General features: G+C 43.7%; 1 protein-coding gene across 1 annotated transcript in view; it reads left to right on the top strand.

Moving 5' to 3' along the window:
* The window catches only part of PCSK2 (proprotein convertase subtilisin/kexin type 2), a 124,472-nt gene that overhangs the window by 79,454 nt on the left and 18,004 nt on the right, over positions 1 to 27,014 (top strand). Inside the window, exons 6-8 of the mRNA XM_081906257.1 lie at positions 11,021 to 11,097; positions 16,167 to 16,255; positions 19,764 to 19,939. Coding sequence (XP_081762383.1) covers positions 11,021 to 11,097; positions 16,167 to 16,255; positions 19,764 to 19,939 — 342 coding nt within the window. The remainder of the gene's footprint in view (positions 1 to 11,020; positions 11,098 to 16,166; positions 16,256 to 19,763; positions 19,940 to 27,014) is intronic.

The following is a 27,014-nucleotide window of genomic DNA, read 5'->3' as shown; positions in this document are numbered from 1 at the left end:
ATTTACACGATACTATTTTATTCAAACAAGGAAGCTTTCGCCCAAGGTTCTCAGCATACAGCTCCTAGATAGCAAAGGAAACTAAGAAATCATCAGTGGTTGAAGATCTCAGGAACTTCTCCACTGACTCTCAGTGCCTGATGACCCCAGGGTGAATGTGTAATAACCATTCAAACTTCTGAAGTGCTCAAAGTTTCTTGCTCAGCTCAGAGACAGCAACCTCTGAAACCTGAAGGTCTTTGATGCCACCTCCATATTCCATGGGAACCATTTCACAGTGCCTGAGAATGAACTAAGAGGCAATTCAGGACCAGAATAGCAGCTGACTGAATTTTGGTTACCTTAAATAGCAAGTCTCCATGCATCCTACCCGTGAATAAGGACTCTTAGAGATGAATCTGCTGCTTCCCTGATGCTGAGGATACTCTGGCTATCACATAGGTTTCATTTCTGAAGCAGATATTGTACCCCCCATTAGTGCAATTATACCAAGCCAACCATCTGTTCATGTCTATCCAACTTACATACTTTCCCCCAAGTATGTATGGGTGGGGGTGGAAATGTATAAAACCGGAATCCAAACCTGTATAATAACTTCATTGAAACCTCGTTGTGACTTATAGAGTTGTAACCTGCTGCCTTAGACAGATGGCTTCTGTTCTGTCCTCTTACGTTTTTGAAGAACGTATAACAAAATGACCAGCACAATGCCTCAGAGGTTGGTAAAGAAATTGATCTTTTGCAGTGGCATCTGGATCATTAATATTTAAATCAAGCCATTAACTTGTCACTTGGCTGTTAGGTTTAAATGCCAGTGTCCATTTTCTGCTGTAAAGGAATACTGCTGCCCCTGTATGGGTGGTTTTTAAGGTCTGGTATGCTTATGTTAGCATCATCATAATAGTTACTCTCTTTGTAGTACAGTGGTACCTCGGGTTACATATGCTTCAGGTTACATACGCTTCAGGTTACAGACATCGCCAACCCAGAAATAGTACCTCAGGTTAAGAATTTTGTTTCAGGATGAGAACAGAAATCGTGCTCCAGCGGCACAGCGGCAGCGGGAGGCCCCATTAGCTAAAGTGGTGCTTCAGCTTAAGAACAGTTTCAGGTTAAGAACGGACCTCCGGAATGAATTTAGTACTTAACCTGAGGTACCACTGCATTACATTTTTCATGTTCATAAAGAAAGCCTCATGGTTTTGAGTTATAACTCTTGTTTTCTAATAGGGATTCCCAGGACCATGGTTAGAGGGTAAGTCCCCAAGATGTTTGTACTGGGCCCCAGAACTTCTGCCCCTTCTCCTCCTTACTATGTTTTTTAAAACTTCACTTGCAAGGTTGCTGGGCATGCTGAAAAGTATGCACCACCTTAATTTGCTCAAAGATCTAAAGTTCTCCTTTCTACAAAGTAAGAGCAGAGATCTATTGATTGATTGGATAGATTTATATCCTACATTTCCTCCAAGATGGAGCAGAGGGATGGCTTTGTTTGACATAAGAAGTAATGTTCATCTCTGAGACTAAAACTCCATGGAGCTTTGACTTTCAAGGAATTATTATTATTTTTCTCCATCAAGAGGATCATTCATTCTGAGCTGATAATTAAAATACGATGCATAATGTATTCCACAGTTTGCTACACAGCTCAGACTACACACACAAAGCCGGTAATTTTGCCAGGCAAAACTTCTCCAGGATAAAAGACCTTCTGGAAGGAATAATAAAGCTATACCACAATGTGAGAGAGATGTCTATGGAAAAGATGAATATGCGGAGAACAGCTGTGGATTTCGTGTTTACAAAGAGAGAGGGAGAAGTATATGGGAGAGGACAATGAATGGAATCATGCTGATTAGTTTTTATCCCCATAGTTCTACTTCACATAGAGACTGGACCAGGAGCCTTCAACCAGGAAATTAAGCTAGTAACTGAATAACTAAGTCCAGAGTTTAGCCAGAGTATACTCTACTCTGAGTGGGGTTCTTGTTTTGTTTTGCATGTTTTAGCATATTCCAAAGAGATATTTCATAGTCTGGCTGCCATTTTACTGTCATTGAAATTCTACTCAATATTGATCCAGAGCAGATTCCAACATATAGTTAGCAGAGTAAAAACTTAAACACGTTGCAGGATTCCCCCCCAAAATAGACCAAAGGCAATTAATATTTCATCCTACAGAACTTTACTGCTACTGAAGGCATAATGGTGACAAATCCAATACATTCAGGATTGGCACTGTCCATAAGAAATCCAGTTGTAGCAGACTTAACTTAAACTTACAATAACTTATAACACTATAGCATACTATGTACAGAACACCACACCAGTAGGAAAAGAGATAGAAAGTGGAAGTGAAACCCAGGCTCCTTCTGGCCTCTTTTTATAGTCTGCATGACCTTGACAGAAGAGATAAGAGAACCAGTTTAAGCCAGCTGTATTCAGCTTCTCTGAAGGAATAACCCAAATATCACGAACCTTCTGCTTGTTTCTTTCACACAGAGATGCTTCCAGAACCCTCCAGACTTTAAAAAAGCAACCCTTAAAACAGCAATTTAACATGAATTTTACTATGTAACGAGACCATTGAGCCATAAAATGAAAGCAATAAACAATGTACTGTACTATAAAATAAATAAGACAATATTGTAGATGATAAAAATAAAATTAAAAATTCCCTTACCTGCACTGATGATAGTCATTGTTTGGATGGGGCCTTGCATCCATTGCTGCAGTCACACAGTCAATCAATCAATCAATCAATCAGTAGCTGAACTGGGTTCCACACAGTCACACAAACAAATTAACCGAAAAAGCCTCAAAAACAAAAATGCAAAATAGATAGCAAAAACAAAAGCGCCAAAGTTACTCTGTTCCGGAAGTCTGTTTGACTTCTGAAATGTTTGACAACCAAGGTGCAGCTTCTGATTGGTGCAGCCACCCCAGAAATAATAGCCGACAACCAGATCAGACATTTGGCTTCCGAAAAACATTAGAAAACACTTACTTCTGGGTTTTCGGTGTTAGGGAACCAAGGCGTTTGAGAACCAAGGTACCACTATAGAGTTACAAATATTTCCTTGACATACAAATGAGACAATCAAAACAAGTGATTCAGGAAGCAGCACAAGCAGTTCCAGGAATGTAGACTCTCAACACAAGGAATGTACTGTATTTTTTTTACCAAAAAATTGGTTTAGAATTGAGGCACATCTTATACATGGGTAGTGCTAAGGGGTGTTTTCTTAATTTGGAGTCCCCCAAAATAGGAGGCGTCTTATACATGGGGGCGTCTTATACACAGAAAAATACGGTAAGAGCAACCTGAGATACCTGGGGCCTGTGCATGTTTTGTATCTGAATAGCCATCTCTGGCGGAACAGATTGTCACTTGCTGAGAGGGAATGGAGAAGTTTTTAGATCTGAAGAAGCTGAATGCACCACTCTTTTGCAAAATGATTCACAAAGGTCTCAAGGTCGAGGGCTTTTAATAGTTCCTTTTCAATTACCAGTACTGTATAGAAATGTTACTTAGGGCTCCATCACTCCTCCTCAAGCAGGTCTTAATTTGTCAGCTGCAGACATGAAAATGCTCATTCCTTTCCAGCATTTGACGGAGGTGTTGTGATAGCCACATTTATATTTGAGGAAATCTAAATACACTGCAGCATATAGCTGTGAAGCAAATAACCAGCCTTTGGCAATCTTTAAATAATAATAATAATAATAATAATAATAATAATAATAATAATAAATTAATACCCCGCCCATCTGGCTGGGTTTTCCCAGCTACTCTGGGCGGCTCTCAACAGAATATTAAAAACACAATAAAACATCAAACATTAAAAACTCCCCTAAACAGGGCTGCCTTCAGATGTCTTCTAAAAATCAGATAGTTGTTTATTTCCTTGACATCTGATGGGAGGGTGTTCCACAGGGCGGGCGCCACTACTGAGAAGGACCTCTGCCTGGTTCCCTGTAACTTCACTTCTCACAGTGAGGGAGCTGGACCTCAGTGTCTGGGCTGAATGATGGGGGTTTTCTGTTGGCAGGCAGAAAAACACATACATCTGTGCACATTTTGAAAACCAATTAAAACATCAATACAAAATAGTCGCAGCATATGCTAAAATAAAAGGGCCAATCATCAGTGGGTACCATACAGTCTGGCCTCAGTCTACATGTGCCACTTTGATAGGGTTTTTGCTGCCGCTGCAGTATCTGCACATTTCTTATCCATATGATGGATGAGTTTTCTTAACGTTTCCCCAGAAGAGGAGCTGAACGATGCTCGAATCAGTTGCAGAAACCACTGTATCTGATTAACGTAATTCTGGAGCTCTTATTGAGTCAGCTAATGATAGCAGGGATTCCATCAATTTACACATTCAGTAAATTGCTGGTAAAATGTTGGCCGCAGTCTTGCCGACAGCATCTCGCCGAAGAAATAGAAATGATAATGTGCTCTCGGTAGCAAGGAAACAATGCTAAATGAATGTCTGTTCTGGACCATGCTGCCGCTCTCCTTTGAATTTCTTACTTTGTTCTCACATCTGTATCAGATGTGGGGAATATTTGGTCTGGATGTTGCTGAAATACAAGTCCCATTTGCCCTACCAAGGATGGCCAGTGGCCAGAAATGATGGGAGTCAGAGTTCACCAACATCTGTAGGGCCCAATGTTTCCCACGCCTGATTTATATCCTGCCTTTATTCCATCACTGAATCTATCTTAAGCAGTGAGCATATGATTTTCAGGCAGTCACTCATCCAAGGAACTGACCAGACCTACAGCTACCAACAAAGGTCAGTATAGTTAAAGCTATGGTTTTCCCAGTAGTGATGTATGGAAGTGAAAGCTGGACCATAAAGAAGGCTGATCGCCGAAGAATTGATGCTTCTGAATTATGGTGCTGGAGGAGACTCTTGAGAGTCCCATGGACTGCAAGAAGATCAAACCTATCCATTCTTAAGGAAATCAGCCCTGAGTGCTCACTGGAAGGCCAGATCCTGAAGCTGAGACTCCAATACTTTGGTCACCTCATGAGAAGAGAAGACTCCCTGGAGAAGACCCTGATGTTGGGAAAGATGGAGGGCACAAGGAGAAGAGGAAGGCAGAGGACGAGATGGTTGGACAGTGTTCTCGAAGCTACCAGCATGAGTTTGACCAAACTGTGCGAGGCAGTGGAAGACAGGAGTGCCTGGCGTGCTCTGGTCCATGGGGTCAATAAGAGTCGGACACGACTAAACGACTAAACAACAACAACAGCTAGCAAAGCAGTGGCCTCATGTACCTTCACGTCATACCTTTTGTGGGGAGGTGGCTTTGGCGGGGTGTCCAGGGACGGATAAGGACACAGGGTTTTGTTTTTTTGTAAGGGCAGTTGAAAAACTGGAGTGATCTGCTCTGAGCTTTCAGGAAACAGCAGGTATGCACTGTAACAGCCTAAGTAAATGCATAGAGTATTGGCAGCCCTGTGCTTGGACAACCCATGGGTGATTAGAGGGGCATGAAAGGAACCTGCATAACTGAACCAGCTTGCAAAGAAATTGGCATGGAAAACATTCTGCAATTAGAATGAGTAAGTGCAGATCTCACAGCGAGTACTTAACAATAAACCCCTTCATTTTTCCCTCAGTTCTCCTTTCTATTCTGAAAAGTCATGTTTCCAGATTAGTCAGGGTCACATTAAAAATCAGAGCTTGGCAGTCGGCTTTTGTCTTTTAGTTTATTTTGAGTTTTGTGAAAAACAAGCAACGAGGGTTGCAAATCTTGTTAACTTCAGGAAGATTCTGAAAATGTTGGGGATGAATGAGTATGCCATTAAGTTCTCAAGCAGTTGTTGTTGATGATGCCTTTCCAACTCCAGGATTTCCCCCTCACCTCCCACAGTTACCGCTCCAATATTATTATACTGTTGGTGTTTAACGCAAAATGCCAATTGGAATCAATTAACTTTTGAGGCTGGTGGGCACATGTGGAATTCTAAAAAAGTGGTGTGGGAGCCAGTCACAAAGTGGCTGCCATAGGGCATGGAAAAGGAAGAATGCAGAAATCAGAGGAGAAGTCATTATGATGCCACACAGTGGTAGTTGTTGTTTAGTCGTTTAGTCGTGTCCGACTCTTTGTGACCCCATGGACCAGAGCATGCCAGGCACTCCTGTCTTCCACTGCCTCCCGCAGTTTGGTCAGACTCATGTTTGTAGCTTCGAGAACACTGTCTAACCATCTCGTCCTCTGTTGTCCCCTTCTCCTTGTGCCCTCCATCTTTCCCAACATCAGGGTCTTATCCAGGGAGTCTTCTCTTCTCATGAGGTGGCCAAAGTATTGGAGCCTCAGCTTCACGATTTGTCCTTCCAGTGAGCACTCAAGGCTAATTTCCTTAAGAATGGATGCGTTTGATCTTCTTGCAGTCCATGGGACTCTCAAGAGTCTCCTCCAGCACCATAATTCAAAAGCATCAATTCTTCGACGACCAGCCTTCTTTATGGTCCAACCACACAGTGGTACTTCATATCATATACATGGAAACAAGACTATTTGAACCACAAAAGGAAATTTCAAAATCATGATTTGTAACCATACTTATATTTACATCCCCTAAAATAATCCATGCAACCTACTCAGCACCTCAGTTGTTTTGGAATTGTTATTGTTAAGTGTTTCGTTCGAGGTATGCAATGTAAACTAAGTACAGTGGTACCTTGGTTCTCAAACTTAATTCATTCTGGAAGTCCTTTCCAAAACCAAAGCATTCAAAACCATGACACACTTTCCCATAGAAAGTAATGCAAAATGGATCAATTCATTCCAGACTTTTACAAACAACCCCTAAAACAGCAATTTAACATTTTTACTATCTAACAAGACCATTGCTCCATAAAATGAAAGCAATCAACAATGTACTGCAGTCACTCACTCACTCACTCACTCAATCAGTAGCCGAACTGGGTTCCACACAGTCACACACAAAAAAGAGCAGCAGAAACAAAAATGCAAAATAAATGGCAAAAACTGACAGACCTCAGTGAAGGACTCAAAACACTCAAAATGGAACACATTCAACTTCTGAAAAATGTTCACAAACGGGAACACTTACCTCCAGGTTTGCAGTGTTTGGGTTCCAAATTGTTTGAGTACCAAGGCATTTGAGAACCAAGGTGCCACTGTAAATACGTTAAAACTAAAACTAAAATAGAATATGTATCTTCTTGTACCATTTGCATGATTTTTACGTGACATTCTCCCAAGCCGCCATCAAATTGCAGATCACATCTGTCTCCGTGGAGTGGCCTATAAAAATTACAGATCCATTATTGCCAGTGACACAAAATATGAACTTGGAATGAATCCAAGTGCCATGGTGACCATGGCAAGCGAGTAATAGGCAGTCTCTACTTTGCAATCCATGGAAGCTAATCTCAGCTTTTATTTAATGGTGGCTTGGGAGTCATGCCTTGTCAAGCATGATGAGGATCCAAGCCTTGAACCCATGTTTTTGTGTTATGGTGGCACTGCCCTCCCATGTGCCCCCAAAAGGCCTCCTCAGTCTCCACTGCCACTTTCACACATCTCCTTTTCCCACCTTTCTATTCCTAATCAGCACATCCATTCCAGCTCATTGTCTCCTTTTCTCCACCTAGAATTAAGCATCCTATCAGAGGTGTAGGAGTTGTGTCTAAATTTTGTGAAGAGGTCAGAGAGTGTGGAGGAACTGCTCTGGGCATGGAGAATGTGTGTGTTTGTTTGTGTGTGTGTGTGTGTGGCCTGCATATATCCATTTGTTGTTGTTGTTTCACTGGGTTCACAATCTCTTGTGGGGCCCATGGAAGGCCTTGATGGACTGTTGGTACCATGTTGCAGTATCCCAGAAATCTTCTTCTTTGGCGATCACTAGTAGCCATGAACATGGTTTTAACAGTGAGTCCATAAGTGACTGTGGAGGCTAGTTCTGGATCCACACATCTTTCCACAGTGGGGACATAGGTTTCCTGGCGGAGGTTGATCACGATGAGTGTTTGCCAAGCATGTCTTCCTCTTAGCACGTTTCTCCCTTTCGTCCTGAGTTTGAGCGTCTTCAAAGCCCATGACACCTTTGGTAAAGACTGTTCTCAAACGTTTTGGCTTCCAAACGTTGCAAACCTGGAATTGACTGTTCCGGTTTGTGAACTATTTTTGGAAGCTGAATGTCTGACAGGGCTTCTGCGGCTTCTGATTGGCTGCTGGAGCTTCCTGCAGACAACCAGAAGCTGCACTTGGGTTTTCAAATATTTTGGAAGTCGAACAGACTTCCGGAATGGATTCCATTCAACTTCCAAGGTACGACTGTAGTTGCTTTGGAAGATGATAATAAGGCTTCCGAACAACATGACCACTCCAACAAAGTTGATGTTGAAGAATCATTCCTTTGACACTGGTGATCTTTGCTTCTTCCAGTACACTGGCATTCATTCGTCTGTCTTCCCAAGTGATGTTTCTCCCTTTTGTCCTGAGTTTGAGCATCTTCAAAGTCCAGGAATAGGAATTTGGGGGCTATACAGTCCAGTGGTTTGATATTTTAGGACATACACCCAGATCAAGCAGAAGACATTTATACAATGATGCATCAAATGCAGGGAACTCCTTGGAAGGTTTATTTACACATAGAAGTCCCAAGTTGAGCGTGCAGTTTTAAGCAAATCTCAAAGGCTTAACATAGAGTATGGGTAGGGAACCTGTGGCCTTCCATAGCAGTGACTGGTGTGGTGGGAAATGCCAAAACATTGTCCTCTTGACATTGGGGTCACTGGGCTTTACCTACGGTATATGGTGGAAGGGGGCGGTCACTTGTGAAGGTACACTCGTGAAGCCAGTCTGATATTCCTGCCAGTGTAATCACATAACCCTCCCCTTGCTGCTGTTCCACCCTACCCTTGCCCCATTCCAGATCCTCCAGATGTTGCCCCATCATCTCAGACCATTGGACATGCTGGCTGGGAGTGATGGGAGTTGAGGTCCAGCAACATCTGGGGTAGCCACAGGTTTCCCACCACTGCAAAAGGTCTCATCAAATGTGGAGGGTGATGCAAAGGGAGCTCTTATAATCGACAGAAATAATGGAAGAGGTACAGCTGAAGGTGATGTATTAGGCAAGGAGTCTGGCATTTGGTGAAAATCTGTTATTTGTTAAGAGAAAAAGATTTCGGTGAATTAGAGGCTGGATTTAATTTCCTCTCAAATCTGCTCAAATCCTTCCTATGAATAATACATGGGTTTATTTTAATTCTTTATTCAGAAACACTTTTCCCGCTGGAGAAAGCAAATGTATAAATTTAATTATCCACATTTGGTCATTTGTTTTGTCTGTGTCATTACTGCCACAGTGGAGAAGCAGCTGGGCTTACTGGTCACACCATGGCACAATATTTTCATAAAAGGGTAAGGGAAGCTCTGATCTTCTTTTGGCAAGGTTGATTCTCAAGAGCAGTGCAAAAGGAGGAGGCAAAAGATCAGGATCCTTCCCTGCCCCAGGCAAAAGAAGGCAGCAGGTCTGAAAGACAGCTACTCTGGTCTGTACTTCAGACATATTTAAAGAGCAGAAGGATATTCTTTCTGTCTAATCTTTTCTGTCTAATTGGAAGCTGCCTTAAAGCAGATCAGACTGCTTGTCCGTTGAGATTAGTATTGTCTGCTCAGACTAGCAGCAACCGTCCAGGATCTCAGACAGAGATGGCGGAGAGTGATCCCTGGACCTACTACTACTGCTGCTGCTGCTATTACTACTAATTTATTTATACCCTGCCCATCTGGCTGGGTTTCCCCAGCCACTCTGGGTGGCTCCCAACAAATATTAAAAACACAATAAAACATCAAACTTTAAAAACTTCCCAAAAAAGGGCTGCCTTCAGATGTCTTCTAAAAGTCAGTTGTTTATTTCCTTGACATCCGATGGGAGGGTGTTCCACAGGGCGGGCGTCACCACCGAGAAGGCCCTCTGCCTGGTTCCCTGTAATTTCACTTCTCGCAGTGAGGGAACCACCAGAAGGCCCTCGGAGCTGGACCTCAGTGTCTGGGCTGAAGAATGGGGGTGGAGATGCTCCTTCAGGTATACTGGACCAAGGCCGTTTAGGGCTTGAAAGGTCAGCACCAACACGTTGAATTGTGCTTGGAAACATACCAGGAGCCAATGTACGTCTTTCAGGACTGGTGTTATATGGTCTCGGCAGTCGCTCCCAGTCACCAGTCTAGCTGCCGCAGTCTGGATTAGTTGTAGTTTTCGGGTCACCTTCTAAGGTACATCCAGTCATAATGTTGTTCTTGTTTAGTCAATTAGTCGTGTCTGACTCTTCGTGACCCCATGGACCAGAGCACACCAGGCACTTCTGTCTTCCACTGCCTCCCTCAATTTGGTCAAACTCATGCTGGTAGCTTCGAGAACACTGTCCAACCATCTCGTCTTCTGTCATCCCCTTCTCCTTGTGCCCTCCATCTTTCCCAACATCAGGGTCTTTAATAATAATCCTTCCAGTCATAATAATCCTTCCAGCCATAATAATCCATCCAGTCATAATAATAATCCTTTATATAAAAACTGCAATATCAATAACTTCTATTCATGTTGACACATTAAAGCTACAAGTTAGGAACTCAAACTATATCTTTGTTCTTCCTTTGTGTGGCAATTATTCTGTCTGTGGTGTTTCTTCCTGTCCTTGTAAGATGCTATGTCTTTCCTTCCCCCAGTTGTTGCTATTATCCATCATGCCTTGCACAGAGCTGATATCCCATTGTTGTTCCAGAAATTTCTGTTTCAGACATGTTTTAAACATTTTTATTTATTTATTTTATTTTTTAAAAAACACACACATTAATTGTATTTTCTCCTGACAGATGTGTTTGGCACTCTGGCCTTTTTTGTGTGAAGGAAGTGTGGGATATAAATTTAAAGGAATAGATAATAATTGAATAAACATGGCTGATGCGCATTAATTTCTCTATATATCTATTAATGCTTATTTGTCCTACTTTTTGTGTTTTCCAGAATGCTCAAGCCAGCTATGATTTCAGCAGCAACGACCCCTATCCGTATCCCCGCTATACAGATGATTGGTTTAACAGGTGAGAAGCACATCCAATCCTTTTCCTTGTTGGGAATTTACAAACTTTGCTCATAGCATCTCTAATCCAATTCAATCTTTTGCCAGTTTGCTTGGTCCACATCTTCAAATGAAACAACCTGATTTTCACTCCCTATTCTAATAAGCTGATCAGAATGTAATTATTCTTTGGTTTGTGCAAGTCGCCAAATTTTGCCGTATCATTCTTGGTTTTTTTTTTTTTAAATGTATCTAAAAGTGCGTATTTTGGATGGCATGCGCATTTTATGGAAAATACATTTTAAAATAATGCTCTTTTGGAACATTTTCTTTCTTTCAAGGCTGCAGTTGCCGTGGCAACTGGACTTAAACGAATGCAGATTCAAAATGGTGATGAAGGTGTTCCAAGCAAACTTCCAGTTCTCACGATTCTTCCCTTCCAAAAGGAAAAGGAGGAGGCGGAAGATCAAGCGCATGAAATGGTTGCACAATTGGGCACCCATGTGGAGAGCGCATGTCTAATGTGACATTATTGGCATGACGAAAGTTCTTCTGCACAATGACCTTTGCTGTCTTAGAGAAGGAGTGAAGAACCAGGCTTCTCTCAGCCAAAGTTAGGCACTGTTCAGGCACACAGGCACATTAATTTCTGGCCAAAAGGTTTGTGCAAATGCTCAACTCTCTCAGTGAGAGTTTTTTAATGCTTCACTTTGGCTGGATTGTGTCCAAAGCAAGGAAAGGGAAATTGTGGTTCTGCTCACATTTTGATGCGAACGGACCTCGTTCATAAACTGAAATGCAACAACAACAACAACAATTTATTATTTATACACCGCCCATCTGGCTGGGCTTCCCCAGCCACTCTGGGCAGCTTCCAAAAAAATATTAAAATACTGTAATACATCAAACATTAAAAGCTTCCCTAAACAGGGCTGTCTTCAGATGTCTTCTAAAAGTCTGGTAGTTGTTGTTCTCTTTGACATCTGGTGGGAGGGCGTTCCACAGGGAGGGCGCCACTAACGAGAAGGACCTCTGCCTGGTTCCCTGTAATTTGGCTTCTCGCAGTGAGGGAACCTCCAGAAGGCCCTCGCTGCTGGACCTCAGTGTCCAGGTAGAACGATGGGGGTGGAGACGCTCCTTCAGATATACTGGACCGAGGCCGTTTAGGGCTTTAAAGGTCAGCACCAACACTTTGAATTGTGTTTGGAAACATACTGGGAGCCAATGTAGGTCTTTCGAGACCAGTGTTATATGGTCTTGGCGGCCGCTCCCAGTCACCAGTCTAGCTGCTGCATTCTGGATTGGTTGTAGTTTCCGGGTCACCTTCAAAGGTAGCCCCACGTAGAGTGCATTGCAGTAGTCCAAGTGGGAGATAGCCAGAGCATGCACCACTCTGGCAAGGCAGTCCGCAGGCAGGTAGGGTCTCAGCCTGCGTACCAGATGGAGCTGGTAAACAGCTGCCCTGGACACAGATTTGACCTGTGCTTCCACGGACAGCTGTGAGTCCAAAATGACTCCCAGGCTGCACACCTGGTCCTTCAGGGGCACATTTACCCTATTCAGGACCAGGGAAACCTCCACACCTGCCCGCCTCCTGTCCCCCCAAAACAGTACTTCTGTCTTGTCAGGATTCAACCTCAATCTGCTAGCCGCCATCCATCCTCCAACTCTATCCTTCAGAATCGCCACTTCTCCGAATTTCGTGATCTTAGGGATATGTTTGTGACAGATTTCCCAGCACAGTTCCTTCCCAGGGTGACACGTTGCAGTTCCATGTACATATGTACATTCACACCTTCTGCAGTTGCTCTTGAAAATGACTGATGTGTCGGCACATTCTCGTTAGTACTTGTGCCATTTCTGCCAGAAGCATAGGATAACATGGAAGTTTTCATATATTTGCAGATGAGATGACACCTGACATTTAGCTAATGTGCTGTAATTAATTAGTGAAGAGTTGCACAAGTCTGGGACTTCAAAGATCATTGGGCTTCTGCATTTCTATTATATGCCCTAATTCCATAAATTAGATGTCTAGGAGAGAAGTCTGCAACAGCACATGTAAGAATTACGTTTAGTTACTGCTTACCATTCTAGTTCAGAACCTCAAATTTCGGCTTGGACTAGATTTCTGCATGCCACTGCTGAGTAGGGGATCATCAAGACTTGTACTTGTCCCTAGCGTAGAAAGCATGGGTCCAAGTAGTTTTTTCCTTGTTCCACACTTTCTAGGCACGGGTGTGAGTGGTTTCCCCCAGGAAAACCCGCTCTTTAGTGATAAATCAGAGCAAACGTCAATCTGCAAAAAAACCCTGATTGGCATTTGCTCCAATTAGTAAAAATCAGGTTTTCCCAAGGAAAACAGTGGGCAAGGACAAATCTGGATTAGCCCTAGACTGATCCAGCACATTATATTTTACACACACACACACACACACACACACACACACACACACACTAATGCTTTGTTTAAACAAAACAAGAAATAAAAGCATACAGAAGTATTATCCATAAAGACAAAGAAAGTGAAAAAATAAATAGGTAAGACTTATTACATTACATTACGTTACAGATATATTCTTCTTGGATTTCTATCGACTTCTCGTCACCTACCATGTGTCCAGCCCATGATTATAACAGCAGATTCCTCACGTCACATGACAATCTGTTTTGATCATTTCAAAATACAACAGACATGTGGCATGTTTGCAGGAGCCGCTCACCTGCTGGGGCATCATTGCCACTTACAGGGGGATGGCAAGGTGGCAGCAAGGCTGGGCACTGTGCAGGTGCGCCAGTGGGAGATTGGCTCTGCTGGTGTGCTGGCACAGTCCCAAATTTGCCACCATCTTGCTCCTCCTGTTAAAGGCAGTGATGCCACTGCTGGCTGGCTGTTGTTGTGGTTCCATGCCGCCAGGCAAGCTACCTCAGGCTGTTTGAGAAACACAGGTTAAAGGGCCCTTTGGGCATACGGAATGATCTGCATGGTCCTTTAGCTCTTAGCCTTTGTTTACAGCCTGCCTTATCTGTACAAAGCACAGAATTGCTCATATGGAGCTCCTAACAAATTTCTGTTCAGGTACTGAGCCAGTCCTTGCCCACTTGGGTAGGTGGAATCAGAAAGGTGTGGGAAAGGATGGGCAAGCATCTCACCAGTCTAACTTGTTCTGCACCTGACCCCCTTGTGGGATGCAGGTGGCGCTGTGGTCTAAACCAATGAGCCTCTTGGGCTTGCTGATCGGAAGGTCAGTGGTTTGAATCTGTGCGACGGGGTGAGATCCCATTGCTCTGTCCCAGTTCCTGCCAACCTAGCAGTTCAAAAGCACACCAGTGCATGTAAATAAATAGGTACCGCTTCGGTGGGAAGGAAAACAGTGTTTCCGTGCACTCTGGCACTTGTTGCACCAGAAGTGCCAGAAGCAGTTTAGTAATGCTGGCCATATTATTATTATTATTATTATTATTATTATTATTATTATTATTATTATTATTATTATTATTTCAACTTCTACACAGCCTTATACCCGGAGGTCTCAGGGTGGTTCACAACAAGGCCACAACATATAAAATCAAACCAAAAGCAGTAACCGAATAACCCCCTCCCCAACAAACCCCCACCACATTCTAAAAGGGTGTTGGATGTCCATAAGATCAGCCAAAGGCCTGGTTAAAAATGAAAGTTTTTGCCTGGAGCCTAAGGGTGTATAATGAAGGCACCAGGCAAACTTCCCAGGGGAGAGCATTCCACAGATGGGGAGCCACTGCAGAGAAGGCCTAGTCTCATGTTGCCACCTTCGGGATCTCTCAAGGAGGAGGCACACAAGGAGGGCCTCAGAAGATGATCTCAGGGTCCAGGGAGGTTCATATGGAAAGAGGTGGTCCTTGAGGTCCTTGACCCGGAAAGCTGTCTGTGGACAAACGCCAGCTCCCTCGGCCTGAAAGTGAGATGAGCGCCACAACCCCATAGTCGCCTTTGACTAGACTTAACTGCCCAGTTGTCCTTTACCTTTTTACCTATCCCATTTACCCTTGGCTTACATTTAACTTCTTCAGATAAAGGTAGACACAACCTCCAGTCTCCTCAAGCCCAGCCCATGTCAAGGAGATAAACAACTATCTGACTTTTAGAAGACATCTGAAGGCAACCCTGTAGCGGAGAATTTTTAATGTCCATCGTTTTACCATTTTTATGTGCTGTAAGCCACCCAGAGTGGCTGGGGAAACCCAGCCAGATGGGTGGGATATTGATAATAATAATAATAATAATAATAATAATAATAATAATAATAATAGTTTATTTAGGAAAGTAATGGGGAAGTGTACTGAAAAATTTGGGACAAAGGAATAATTAACAAGAAGACATGCAAACACCCCACAAGAAAATCAGCATGAACTCTCATTGTCATACAACTGCCCTGTAAACATATCAGAATTAATGTTTGATTAAGACTGGATGTAGCCTAACCTTGCCGTAAATTTTGTGCATACTGAATAGATGGCTCGTCTGGGGGAGACGAAGATCATCTGAGACCTCAGCAGCCTTCCTGCCCTAGGATCTATAGAAGATGATAGGCAATAGTATAACCTGTGTAATGCATAACAGGCTGTCCACAGATGCTAGACTGCAGATGCCTAGCAACATAGAAGCCTCTCCAACAGTTCTTTAATAGAGTTACCATAAAGCCCGGTGCTGTCAGGGGAAATTTCTCCTGCAAAACAAAATAGGAAAAAGCTGGTTTGGCCCTTGCCCCGTTGCTTCATTGGAAGGTGAAAAAGCACATACATTTTCTAGAAAACAAAGCAGAGTAAAACAAAGCAAGCAGCCAGAAACAGACAAGTGTACTTGTTTCATTACCGTAGCAGAGTTTTTATTATAGAATGGGTGAGATGCAGTGGGGTCAGTTTGCAAGTGCCCTCACTGTGCTCAGTCCAAATGTGCATCGTGATCTCTGGGCTCCAGGAAATACAACAAAAAAGTCATTTCCTTGATTGTTGTTTGATTTAAAAATCTTTACCCAGTGGCTTTGCAAGCTTTTGTGGATTCTGATGCTAATACAAAACCTTGACTGGAATCTCTGCCTTTCTCCACAGTCATGGAACCAGATGTGCTGGGGAAGTATCTGCTGCAGCAAACAACAATATCTGTGGTGTTGGAGTGGCATATAATTCAAAAGTGGCAGGTATGGGATAAATCAGGGAACACACAATTGAGGTTGGTCTCAGAGGCAAAACTGCCATTTCATCTAAAAACGGGGCAAGGAGCAGATATGTGACTCTTCAGAGGTGTGGAGATCAAACCAAGGGCATGAAAGGAACTACAGGATGGGATGGGATGGTGTCTTCAGAATTGGGTGGAAAGTGAGAAAAGTGCTTAGCACTCACAATATGTGAGAGGAGGAGGCAGGTGCAAGAGGGTACCATTGGGGGCGGCTTGTGTGTACTAAAAGGAGCGGGAGGGGGGCATGGATGTGAAAGTGAAAACAGGGCTGCATAGCAGAACTAAACAATAGAAAAGAGAACTGTTTTCAGAAACGTAGCTGGGAAGGTGAAAAACGAGGTGTGGTTTGGGAAAGGGAAACTAGGGTGTTCATGCCAGGGGGAATCGCGGAGGGTTGGTGAATGGAGCAGGTGTGTGTGTGTGTGTGTGTGTACACAACATAGCTAGTTGTTTCAGTCTTCATGCCAGTTTTTCCATCCTGCACTTCCTTCCTCCCAAGATACATGCAGGGCCGTCTTACCCATAGGTGATAGGGGTGTTGGGCGCTGGGCTCTCAGGGGTGCCAGGCTGAGTGTCTGGGGCCCGAGAGTTGAGTCCGGGGAAGAGCCCGCCTGTCGGTCGGAGCGCCATGGCAGGCTGGCCAGGCCTGCCCTCCTGCGCGCCTGGGACTGGGCAACCTGGGGGTGGGGGGACACATGCTGGGTGGATCTTTGCACCCAAGCGCCGCATATGCTTAAAACAGGCCTGAATACGTGAAAACCATATGTCTTGCTCTCTTATTGCACATAATTGCTCAAAGTGACCGGCGTCTCTCATTGTTACTTGAAAGATGCAGCCTGATTAATACCTTGCAAAGTTTCTCTAGAAGCCTCACCTTGCCTGCCCCAGCCAGCTAGGACCATAGTAAGGGGTGATGGGAGTTATTGTCCAACAATTTCTGGGAGGTTGCAAGTTTCTCTTCTGTAAACCAGGTTTCTCCATCTCACCAGTAGCAGTTTGTGGAACCGAATAGTGGAATTGTCTCTCACTGTGGAGTCGAGTTGTGTGGCACACCTACCTCAAACGTAGGCCCTCACTGCTTTAAAATGTATCCAAAACAAATAGCTTTGGGATTCAATTATTGGCAGGCATCTTTCACCAAGAATGGAGATAGTAGCTCAGGGGTAGAGAATTTGCTTTGAACCCTGGCATCTCCAGGTAGGGCCCTTGGCTGTAACCCTGGAAAACTGCTGCCAGTAAATGCAGGCAGCTGTTTCCTATTTTATTTATAAAGTACAGCTCCATTTGGCCCTTTGATGGAGCGATAATGTGTCAGGCGGAAATGACTGCAGCCACATACAAGCTCACCATTTAGCAAGGCAGGCCATTGTTGAGGACTATAGCACCATCAAGTGGCCAGCTAAAATCGGAAAAAGAAAGATTTTTCCAAGTCAGTTTCGGGATGGTAGCAAATGATTCGCCCTCTTTCCAGTCAGACCTGTACCAGTAATGGTCAAAGCTTGCAGTGAGCTCTTGAAGGAAGCTGGAAAGGCTCATTTCAAAGGGAAGAGGGCAGCAAAAGAGCTGCAACCCCTTTAGGAAGTGAGCACATCAGAGGGACAGTTTGAGCGGAACCTTCTTTCTGATGTGCAGCTACATGCGGCTAGGTATCTAGGTAAGAGAACCTCCACTTATCGAGTCTGAAATGGTATACATAGCTGTTATGTACTGAGTTGAATAGGATCCAAAATGCAGCAGTCTGATTAGTCCTAGAACAATAGGATTCAGAATTCAGCAGTTTGATTGGTCCCAGAACAATGCAGCAGTCTGATTTTTCCGCAGGAGCCACCCAATCCAGCTCCAGGTGAAAGTGAATCCACAACCTGATTGGCCTACAGGAGAATCCTGGAATTAGCCAATCAGGTGCAGCCCATTGTGTAAATAATGTATATAAAGCAGATATTTTGGGGGAACTTTCATTCCTCCTCACCACTATGAGCTGAATAAAGAGCATGAAATCCACTCTCGACTCCGAGTATATTTCAATAGCCCAGAATCCTGTCACCATGGTGCATTGGCTGCTTCTACATTGATCAGTTCAATGAGTTAAAAGCATGGCAGTAGACAGCTAGGAAGCTGGGCTCTTTCCAATTCCACCCTCAAGTTGAATGGGTTTCCCTGCATTTCAGATCATATGCTCAGTCTAACAATTTCAACAGAGACCATCTCCTTTCCAACTTTACACATTTCTACATGATGCTGATCTACTGTTACTGGATCTGCCAGCCTCTGCCAGCAGGGGACCAGCAAGGGAGCCCTCCCTGTGAGGAACTCCCCAATTTGCCCACCCAAGGGCAGGCAGAAGCTGCCTCCAGCAATATCTGTACCAGCAGCCAGAGTAGCCAGTGGGAAACAAATGGGTGTGTGTGGTTTCTCCGTCCCTCCGTCCCTACCTTCCTCTCTCTCTCTCTCTCTCTCTCTCTCTCTCTCTCTCTCTCTCTCTCTCTCTCTCTCTCTCTCTGTGTGTGTGTGTAACTAGCACAAAGATCCAATGGATCTTGAGCTAACTCTGCTTCAGACATTTGACAGCAATAAGCCCAATCTGATCCTTTTTATTTCTCCTATTATGTTTTATTGTAATTTTACTGGTGTCAGCTGCCCTGAGCCCAGCTCTGGCCGGGGAAGGCGGGGTATAAATGAAATTATTATTATTATTATTATTATTATTATTATTATTATTATTATTATTCTCTTTCCTACACCAGCCTAGGATCTTCCATAGCAAAGAAGCATTTTCCCCTCCCCACATTGCACCCCACACCAACTGCCTAAATAGTGCAGTGATGGGCCTGTGGATGGAGCCATGGCTATACTGCTCCATTAAGGACACGGGTGGCGCTGTGGTCTAAACCACTGAGCCTAGGGCTTGCTGATCAGAAGGTTAGCGGTTTGAATCCCTGTGACAGAGTGAGCTCCCGTTGCTCTGTCCCAGCTCCTGCCAACCTAACAGTTCAAAAGCACACCAGTGCAAGTAGATAAATAGGTACCGCTGGGGCAGGAAGGTAAACGGTGTTTCTGTGCGCTCTGGTTTCTGTCACGGTGTTCTATTGCACCAGAAGCAGTTTAGTCATGCTGGCGACATGACCCGGAAAGCTGTCTGTGGACAAACGCTGGGTCCCTTAGCCTGAAGTGAGATGAGCACTGCACCCCATAGTTGCCTTTGGCTGGACTTAACTGTGCAGGGATCCTTTACCTTTACCTTACCTTCCATTAAGACCCAGCCAGGCTTTTGGATTACCTTTTTTTAACTGCAAAGCCTTGCATTCAGAAAATCCTGCCTCTGCCAATGTTGTGTATGAGATCATGTTTTGTGAAAGACAATGCAGATCCAAGTTTGCTGTTGCAGGGTTTACACCTGTCAAGAGACCTTAGTGACCTTGAGACCTGTTTCCTTCGCTCACTGTCCACATTTACGTTGCTTAAATCCACAGGCATCCGAATGCTGGATCAGCCGTTCATGACAGACATCATAGAAGCTTCCTCGATCAGCCACATGCCTCAAATAATAGATATTTACAGTGCCAGCTGGGGCCCGACCGATAATGGTAAGACTGTGGATGGACCAAGAGAGCTCACCTTACAAGCTATGGCAGATGGTGTGAATAAGGTAATGTGTCTGGTTTAAAACAGTTTTATCATGTCCCTGTGATGTCTGACCTTTTGTGATCAAAAGAGCTCAAACGGGACAAAGCATCAGCAGGGAAGGTCCTTATAATCAATTCACTAACAGAGAAGATCAAACCTGGAACTCTGTTTGATCTTATATATCACTAAATTGGCTGAAGGATCTTCCCTACTTAATTCTTTATTCCATTTAAGTCTATGCCATTGAGAGAGGGAGAGAGATTGCCGTTGCCCCTCCAAATAAACCCAGCCCTCAGAATTACTGAGAATTTTTGCTCCACTAATTTGGTGAGTGATTTTTCTATTTTCCCTTTCACCCATCCTTCTTCATTGCAATTGCCATCACAAGGGGAACCAAAATGACGTTAGATTGATTAACTTGCTCGCTTAGTGTTAAAACAAGTGCTACGTTAATAGCACAATTAGCAAATACATCTGTTTTACATCAAAATATTAAAATACCAGGAACAGGACCCCTAATTTGTATTAAGATTGCAACACACAGAGAGGGGAAGTTTAACCCTTCATGGCTCCGATCCTGAAAAACAATCACACCACCACCATGAATGACAGCACTGGGAGAAAAGCTCCCATGGGCTCATATGAGGGGGAAAGCTCCCATTGGTGCAAATGGGAATTTTTTTGTAATTCTAATTTCCACACAGGATGATTTTGGCCTGCTTTATGTGCTCCTAATGAAAACTGGGTGGGGTAGGGACTGTGCCTGGCATTATTATTATTATTATTATTATTATTATGAGATGTGGTTGCTAATCATAGTATTCTGGTTTGGTCCTTAGGATGCTGTTAAGAGTAGCTTCTCTCCCTGCAATCGTCACAGTGATAGTATATCAACTTATTTAGGCTGCACAGTAAATCTAGGGAGATCTAGCAGAACTGTTGTACAATTGCTCATTTTCCACCCGAATAATTTCTTTCTATTGTCTGTGATGATTTCTCACTAAAAACCTTTTCACATCTTTTCCGGTGAACTTAACCTGCTAATAATATCCAAGCATGGCAGAAATATATTTAATAGCTTGGCCCTAATGAGTCATAAATCTTAGCCCTTTCCATGTTCCTTGCTGATCTCGTGTGGTGTTTTGTACTGACACAGCCCACAAGGGCATGAAGAGGACAAAGGAGGTGTCAGGGATGAAACATGGGGAACTTCCACAGTGTGAACTTCCCCAATTTGTTGCAAATTGTATTAAAAGGCAAGCTAATCTAAACCTTTCTGGATTCCACTCCATTCTGAAAGAGCTCTACTCAGCAACTTTTGGATTACAAAGATTGTGCAGGATTTCATAGAAAGGACTATTTCAATCCTCTCGTCTTGTCCTCTCATTTTGTGGAGCATACAGGCAATTGTATGAGTAGGGCTCGACATTGTCTGGAATACAAACTAGTCAACTGAAATCCGTTATGATTTTTGTGACCTGTTCTGGCAGCCAAATCAAACACAAGAAGGTCTTCCATTACAGTCGTACCTTGGTTCTCGAACGCCTTGGTACTCGAATGTTTTGGCTCCCAAACGCCAAAACCCCGAAAGTAAGTGTTCCGGTTTTCGAACGCTTTTCAGAAGCCTAACGTCTGCCCTGCCTTCCAATTGAATGCAGGAAGCTCCTGCAGCTAATCAAAAGCCATGCTGTGGTTTTTGAACGGTATCAGGAGTCGAACAGACTTCCGGAATGGGTTAAGTTTGAGAACCAAGGTACAACTGTATCCTGTTCATGAACAGCCAGAAAGGTGGGGCTGCGATGTGCCCAGCTCAACCCCAGGGTGAGAACGACACCCCTGGTTATAAGTCTTATGAATGACAAATGTGGGACTTCTTTAAACTATTGTTGTTGGTGTCAATCTGTCTCTTGAGAAAATGGAGTTCACTTCCAGGGGCGAAGTCACACCGCTGGAGAATCACAGCACTTGCCGTGGCTGTAGAGACCGGTAACCTGTAACGGTTTCCTCCAGTGTTGTTTCTTTGCTGCATTCGCAGCACCAAAGTGACCTCTCAGGGGTGCTAGCCTAGGCAGTGTGTATGGAGGTCCTGGGCTGCCAGATGACAACTCCCACCCTCAGCTTCACTGATGTGGTCCAAAGGAAGGTAGAGTGATGCATTTGGCATCACTGAGCTTCAGAAGTTTCTGGAAGGAGGTTTACATGACACCATCCTGCTGAATGATCACTTTAAAATGTGAAGGTTCATTATTGTTTCACAAGTTGTGTATGTCTTTAAGGGCCAGGGCAAATAACGAGACCCAGTCTTACAGCTGTGAAACATAGCAGGTGCTGCTAGGTTGTGTTAATTAAGCTGTGTCAGCAATTGGATATAGTATATAAAGAGCAGCACCTAGCTCTCCCTTTACCCTGGGGGATGGGTTGGTGGTTGGGTCATGTTTGTTGTTGTTATCTTTACTGTAAAAGGAGTTTTTGTTTTGTTATTAAAACCTTGTTAAAGTTATTTTTGAGTTCCTTGTTATGTGCATGGTCTCTGCAGCGCTACTAAACTGCAAATAGTCAACACATACTGGGACGCAGGTGGCGCTGTGGGTTAAAGCCTCAGTGCCTAGGACTTGCTGATCGAAAGGTCGAAAGGTCGGTGGTTCGAATCCCTGCGGCGGGGTGCGCTCCTGCTGCTCGGTCCCAGCGCCTGCCAACCTAGCAGTTCGAAAGCACCTCCGGGTGCAAGTAGATAAATAGGGACCGCTTACCAGCGGGAAGGTAAACGGCATTTCTGTGTGCGGCTCTGGCTCGCCAGAGCAGCGATGTCACGCTGGCCACATGACCCGGAAGTGTCTCCGGACAGCGCTGGCCCCTGGCCTCTTAAGTGAGATGGGCGCACAACCCCAGAGTCTGTCAAGACTGGCCCGTACGGGCAGGGGTGCCTTTACCTTTACCTTTAGTCAACACATCCAACTGTCTTAAGGACTCCACTCTGGATTTGTGTAGGATTTACTCCTAAGCATTTTCTTCTTCAAAAAGGGAACTATGACTATATATATTTCCCCCTGGATGCTCTTCCCTTCTGTTTTGTTGTATTTTCTGCCTTTCGTTTATGCACAGAAACATCCAAGCCTTTCTTTTCTTTGGAAAGCTCTCAGTGGTTGCTGCTAAAGTCAGATAATTAGCACCCCTGCTACGATGTTCCGTTTCATAGCTTCAGCAGTACTAACCTGGCAAAAAAAGGAGGGTATTAAAGACAGAAAGCACAACCTGCAAAATATTCTCAGTTTTGTAGCAGTCTCATAGATGGAGATCATAATCCTTTATCTCAAAATAATCATGTATCTGGAAAAGTCAGCTATCAAGTTAATCACATCTCAATAATAACTGCAGTTACCTGTGAGGTTTTAAATGTTGGCTGAGATGTGGTGGTCTTGTAGTAAGGTTAAAGCTTACTGGGAAATGAGATACAATGAATTGAAAAGGATGTTCAAAATGACTTCTATTTAAAAAACAACAGAAGCTTTTCTTTGGGGAATTATAGGGACAGAACTACCTAAATTGTATAGAAATTTATTTACATAAGCTAGCTACTACAGAACCAAGAATGCTACTTGCCCCAAAGTGGAAAGAAGCAAAAGTCTTAGTAAAGGAAGAATGCATAAAAAAACTTAGGGAATACAGTATTGTAATAACCTGCAGTTTCATACGATTATATATTTAAAGATGGATAAATGAGCAAATTAAGTTAATTTGAATATGCAGAAGATATTGAAAATAAATTTAAGAAACCGCAGAAAGAGGGGGAAGGAGGTCAAGTTTTGAAATGTCAAAATGATTGTAAAATCAATGAAATGTATAAATATGAAAAGTATAAATGAAAAGTTTACAAAAAGAAAAGAAAGAAATGTTGGCTGAGATATTATTAATATTCAGATATTAGTTTTGAAGTTTTCTACCCCTTCAGAATAGTTTTTGGACTAGATAGCAACCATCCAGCCCCAGTCCAAAATGGATCAAAAAAGTATGATTTTTAAATTTTATTTTCTTCTTACATTCATCTCTCACCTTTCCTCCAAGGAGCTCAAGCTGTCGTGCATGTTTCTCAACCTCCCCATATCCTCACAATATCCTTTGTAAGGTATGTTAGGCTGGGAGGCTCTGACTGTCTTAGTGAGCTTCATGGCTCAAACTCCCAGGTCCAAGTCAGTTTACTGCCCATTCACTCACTTTTTAGAGGCCCCACTGGGACTCTTCACAATCTCTCATTGTGATTTCTTTGTGACTCTGAACAATTTGGTATTCTCAGCAAACCTGCCCACCTCACTGCTCACCCAATTAAAAAGCCAAATACCAGTCCTTGAGGGGCTTCACTTTCTTCATCTCTCCATTTGGATAACTCTCCATTTATTCCTCCCCTCTGCTCCCTGCTGCTTAACTAATTCCTCTCCTCTTCCTCCATTCCTGTTAAGCTTACTCAGGAGTCGTTGGTGAGGTACCTTGTTGAAAGTCTGAGTACACTATGTCAACTGCATCACTTCCCTCTGCATGCTTGTTTATGCTCTCAGAGAACAGGAGGGAACGGGAAACCTAGAGAACTCTATATGTAAATGTCAGATGGCTGTTGCGGTTGCTCGAGAGTAACTAGGCAGGTCTCCGACCTGTCTTTTACTTTGGTGCAAACTCTTTGGTGAGGGATGTGGGTGGCGCTGTGGGTTAAACCACAGAGCCTAGGACTTGCCGATCGGAAGGTCGGCGGTTCGAATCTCCGCGACGGGTGAGCTCCCATTGCTCCATCCCTGCTCCTGCCCACCTAGCAGTTCGAAAGCACGTCAAAGTGCAAGTAGATAAATAGGTACTGCTCTGGTGGGAACCTAGCAGTTTGAAAGCACCCCTAAGTGCAAGTAGATAAATAGGTACCGCTTTATAGCGGGAAGGTAAACAGTGTTTCCGTATGCTGCGCTGGTGCCGGTTCGCCAGAGCAGCTTCGTCACGCTGGCCACGTGACCCGGAAGTGTCTCCGGACAGCGCTGGCCCCCGGCCTCTTAAGTGAGATGGGCGCACAACCCTAGAGTCGGATACGACTGGCCCGTATGGGCAGGGGTACCTTTACCTTTACCTTTTACTGGTGGGAAGGTAAACAGTGTTTCCGTGTGCTGCTCTGGTTCGCCAGGAGTGGCTTAGTCATGCTGGCCACATGACCCGGAAGCTGTACGCTGGCTCCCTCGGCCAATAAAGCGAGATGAGCACCGCAACCCCAGAGTCGGTCACGACTGGACCTAATGGTCAGGGATCCCTTTACCTTTATTTACAGTGAAGAGCATCATAAGTTTATGTCTGGCTCAATTGCTAGCAGAATCCGGGAGTGGTCTGTTTTTGTACCTCCCCCAACATAAAAGTTTCGTCACCCCCAGCCTTTTCTGCTCCTCCCTGTGCCTCAAGCTACTGCGCATGATGGGCGAGGGCAGGGGTGTGCTTCCCTCCTCTCCGGCTTGCTCAGGTGCGGTGTTAAGGCTCTTACTAGCATCCTCTGGTCCTTGCACCTCTTCTCCACTGGAGGTGGGACTTATCTCCTCGCCGGAAGAGGAATTGCTTCACAAGATTTTTGGAGGCTCCTTGTAACACAACTCCCCCTCTATCTCTCTCCTTTGAGCTGATGGTAGTTCCCTGACAGTAAAGGATACAGTAGGCTGATAAATAACAGCTGCTGGGGGGGGGAGGCAGGACGGAGGACAAATGCCATCCGTTTGTAGGATTCCCTAAATCATCTGGTTGGCCTCATTTGGGAGTAGATTGCTGGACTAGGTAGACCTTTGGATAATCCCACAACTTCTTAGATCTATACCTTACCATCTATGTATGATGTTGAATATGTTTGTCTGCATAAGATAAAAAATAGTCCATTCTTTTTTTGGAATCTAGCTTTGGTGGATTCACGTAGCATCCTAGCTTTGGTGAGTTCACTTAGCATCCTTGGAGAAGAAAAATAATTGAAAACAAGTCTTTTTTGCACACTTTAGAAGTAGTGTATTTTTTTTATGAAGTTTATTATTATTTTAAGAACCGTATCCCTTCACATTCTAATTTTATGTAATTCCCCCCTCTTTCTTTCTCCCTCTCTGCATAGTTGAGATCTCTGTTACATGCATAATATAAATCCAATTAGGACTATTTTCAGAATAGGAAAGTAATTATTCTACAGAAATATCATGAATCTTTAATATAACTCCAAGGTGAATAAACATTGGGGACTCTTCCTTTGCCAACCAGAGCTTGAATTTAATATACAAAGGTGACTACTCATGAATAAATAATGAGAACTGAAATGTTGGCTGAGCAAGAGAAGCACATTGGGAATGTTAATGCACTGCTAAATTGAAAATAATACTTTTCAGTATTCGAGAAGGGGCACAGAAGAAGCCAAGGTTCAGCCAAGTTGTGCTCCAGATATTTTGGACAGCTCCCATCATTCCTGGGTGTTGTGATCTAAAACAGACATAGGCAAACCCAGCCCTCCAGATGTTTTGGAACTACAATTCCCATCATCCCTGACCACTGGTCCTGTTAGCTAGGGATGATGGGAGTTGTAGTCCCAAAACATCTGGAGGGCTGAATTTGCCTATGCCTGATCTAAAACATCTATAGGACACCAAGTTAGGGGAGGATGCTCTGTAAGAATGAAGATAATCATGCCTTGGAAGTATGATGATTCTTCAACTTTGTTTCCATTTTAACGTTACACCCAAGATCTTTGAACTTGCTTATATTGTCTTGGTTTATATATTTGTGGCTTCATGAACAGTGTTTATACAGTTTCAACTTATCCTTGTTTAAAGGAGAAAACTTCTCAACCAGCCAATTGCTGTGTGTGTGTGGTTGGCTTTTTATATCAGCAGGTTTTTCAAAAAGAAGTCACTCTTGGAAAAAGATCAAACTTTTTTTTTACTAAGGCTGTGGTCTGAACTTCATCACAATTTGCATTATGTCATCTGTACCTTCCTTCCTGCATTGCCAGTGAATATTATATTGCCTCAGTACGATGGCTGTGCCTAAGGCACAAAAAATTCTGCAAAGGTGGAAATTGCCTGGAGGGAAGTATTAAGAATTTATGTTCT

This window comes from Podarcis melisellensis (assembly GCF_964234715.1).
Source record: "Podarcis melisellensis genome assembly, chromosome: 3".
NCBI lineage: Eukaryota > Metazoa > Chordata > Lepidosauria > Squamata > Lacertidae > Podarcis > Podarcis melisellensis.
Note: the sequence above shows the minus strand (reverse complement) of the source record. Positions and strands in the feature narration are given on the sequence as shown.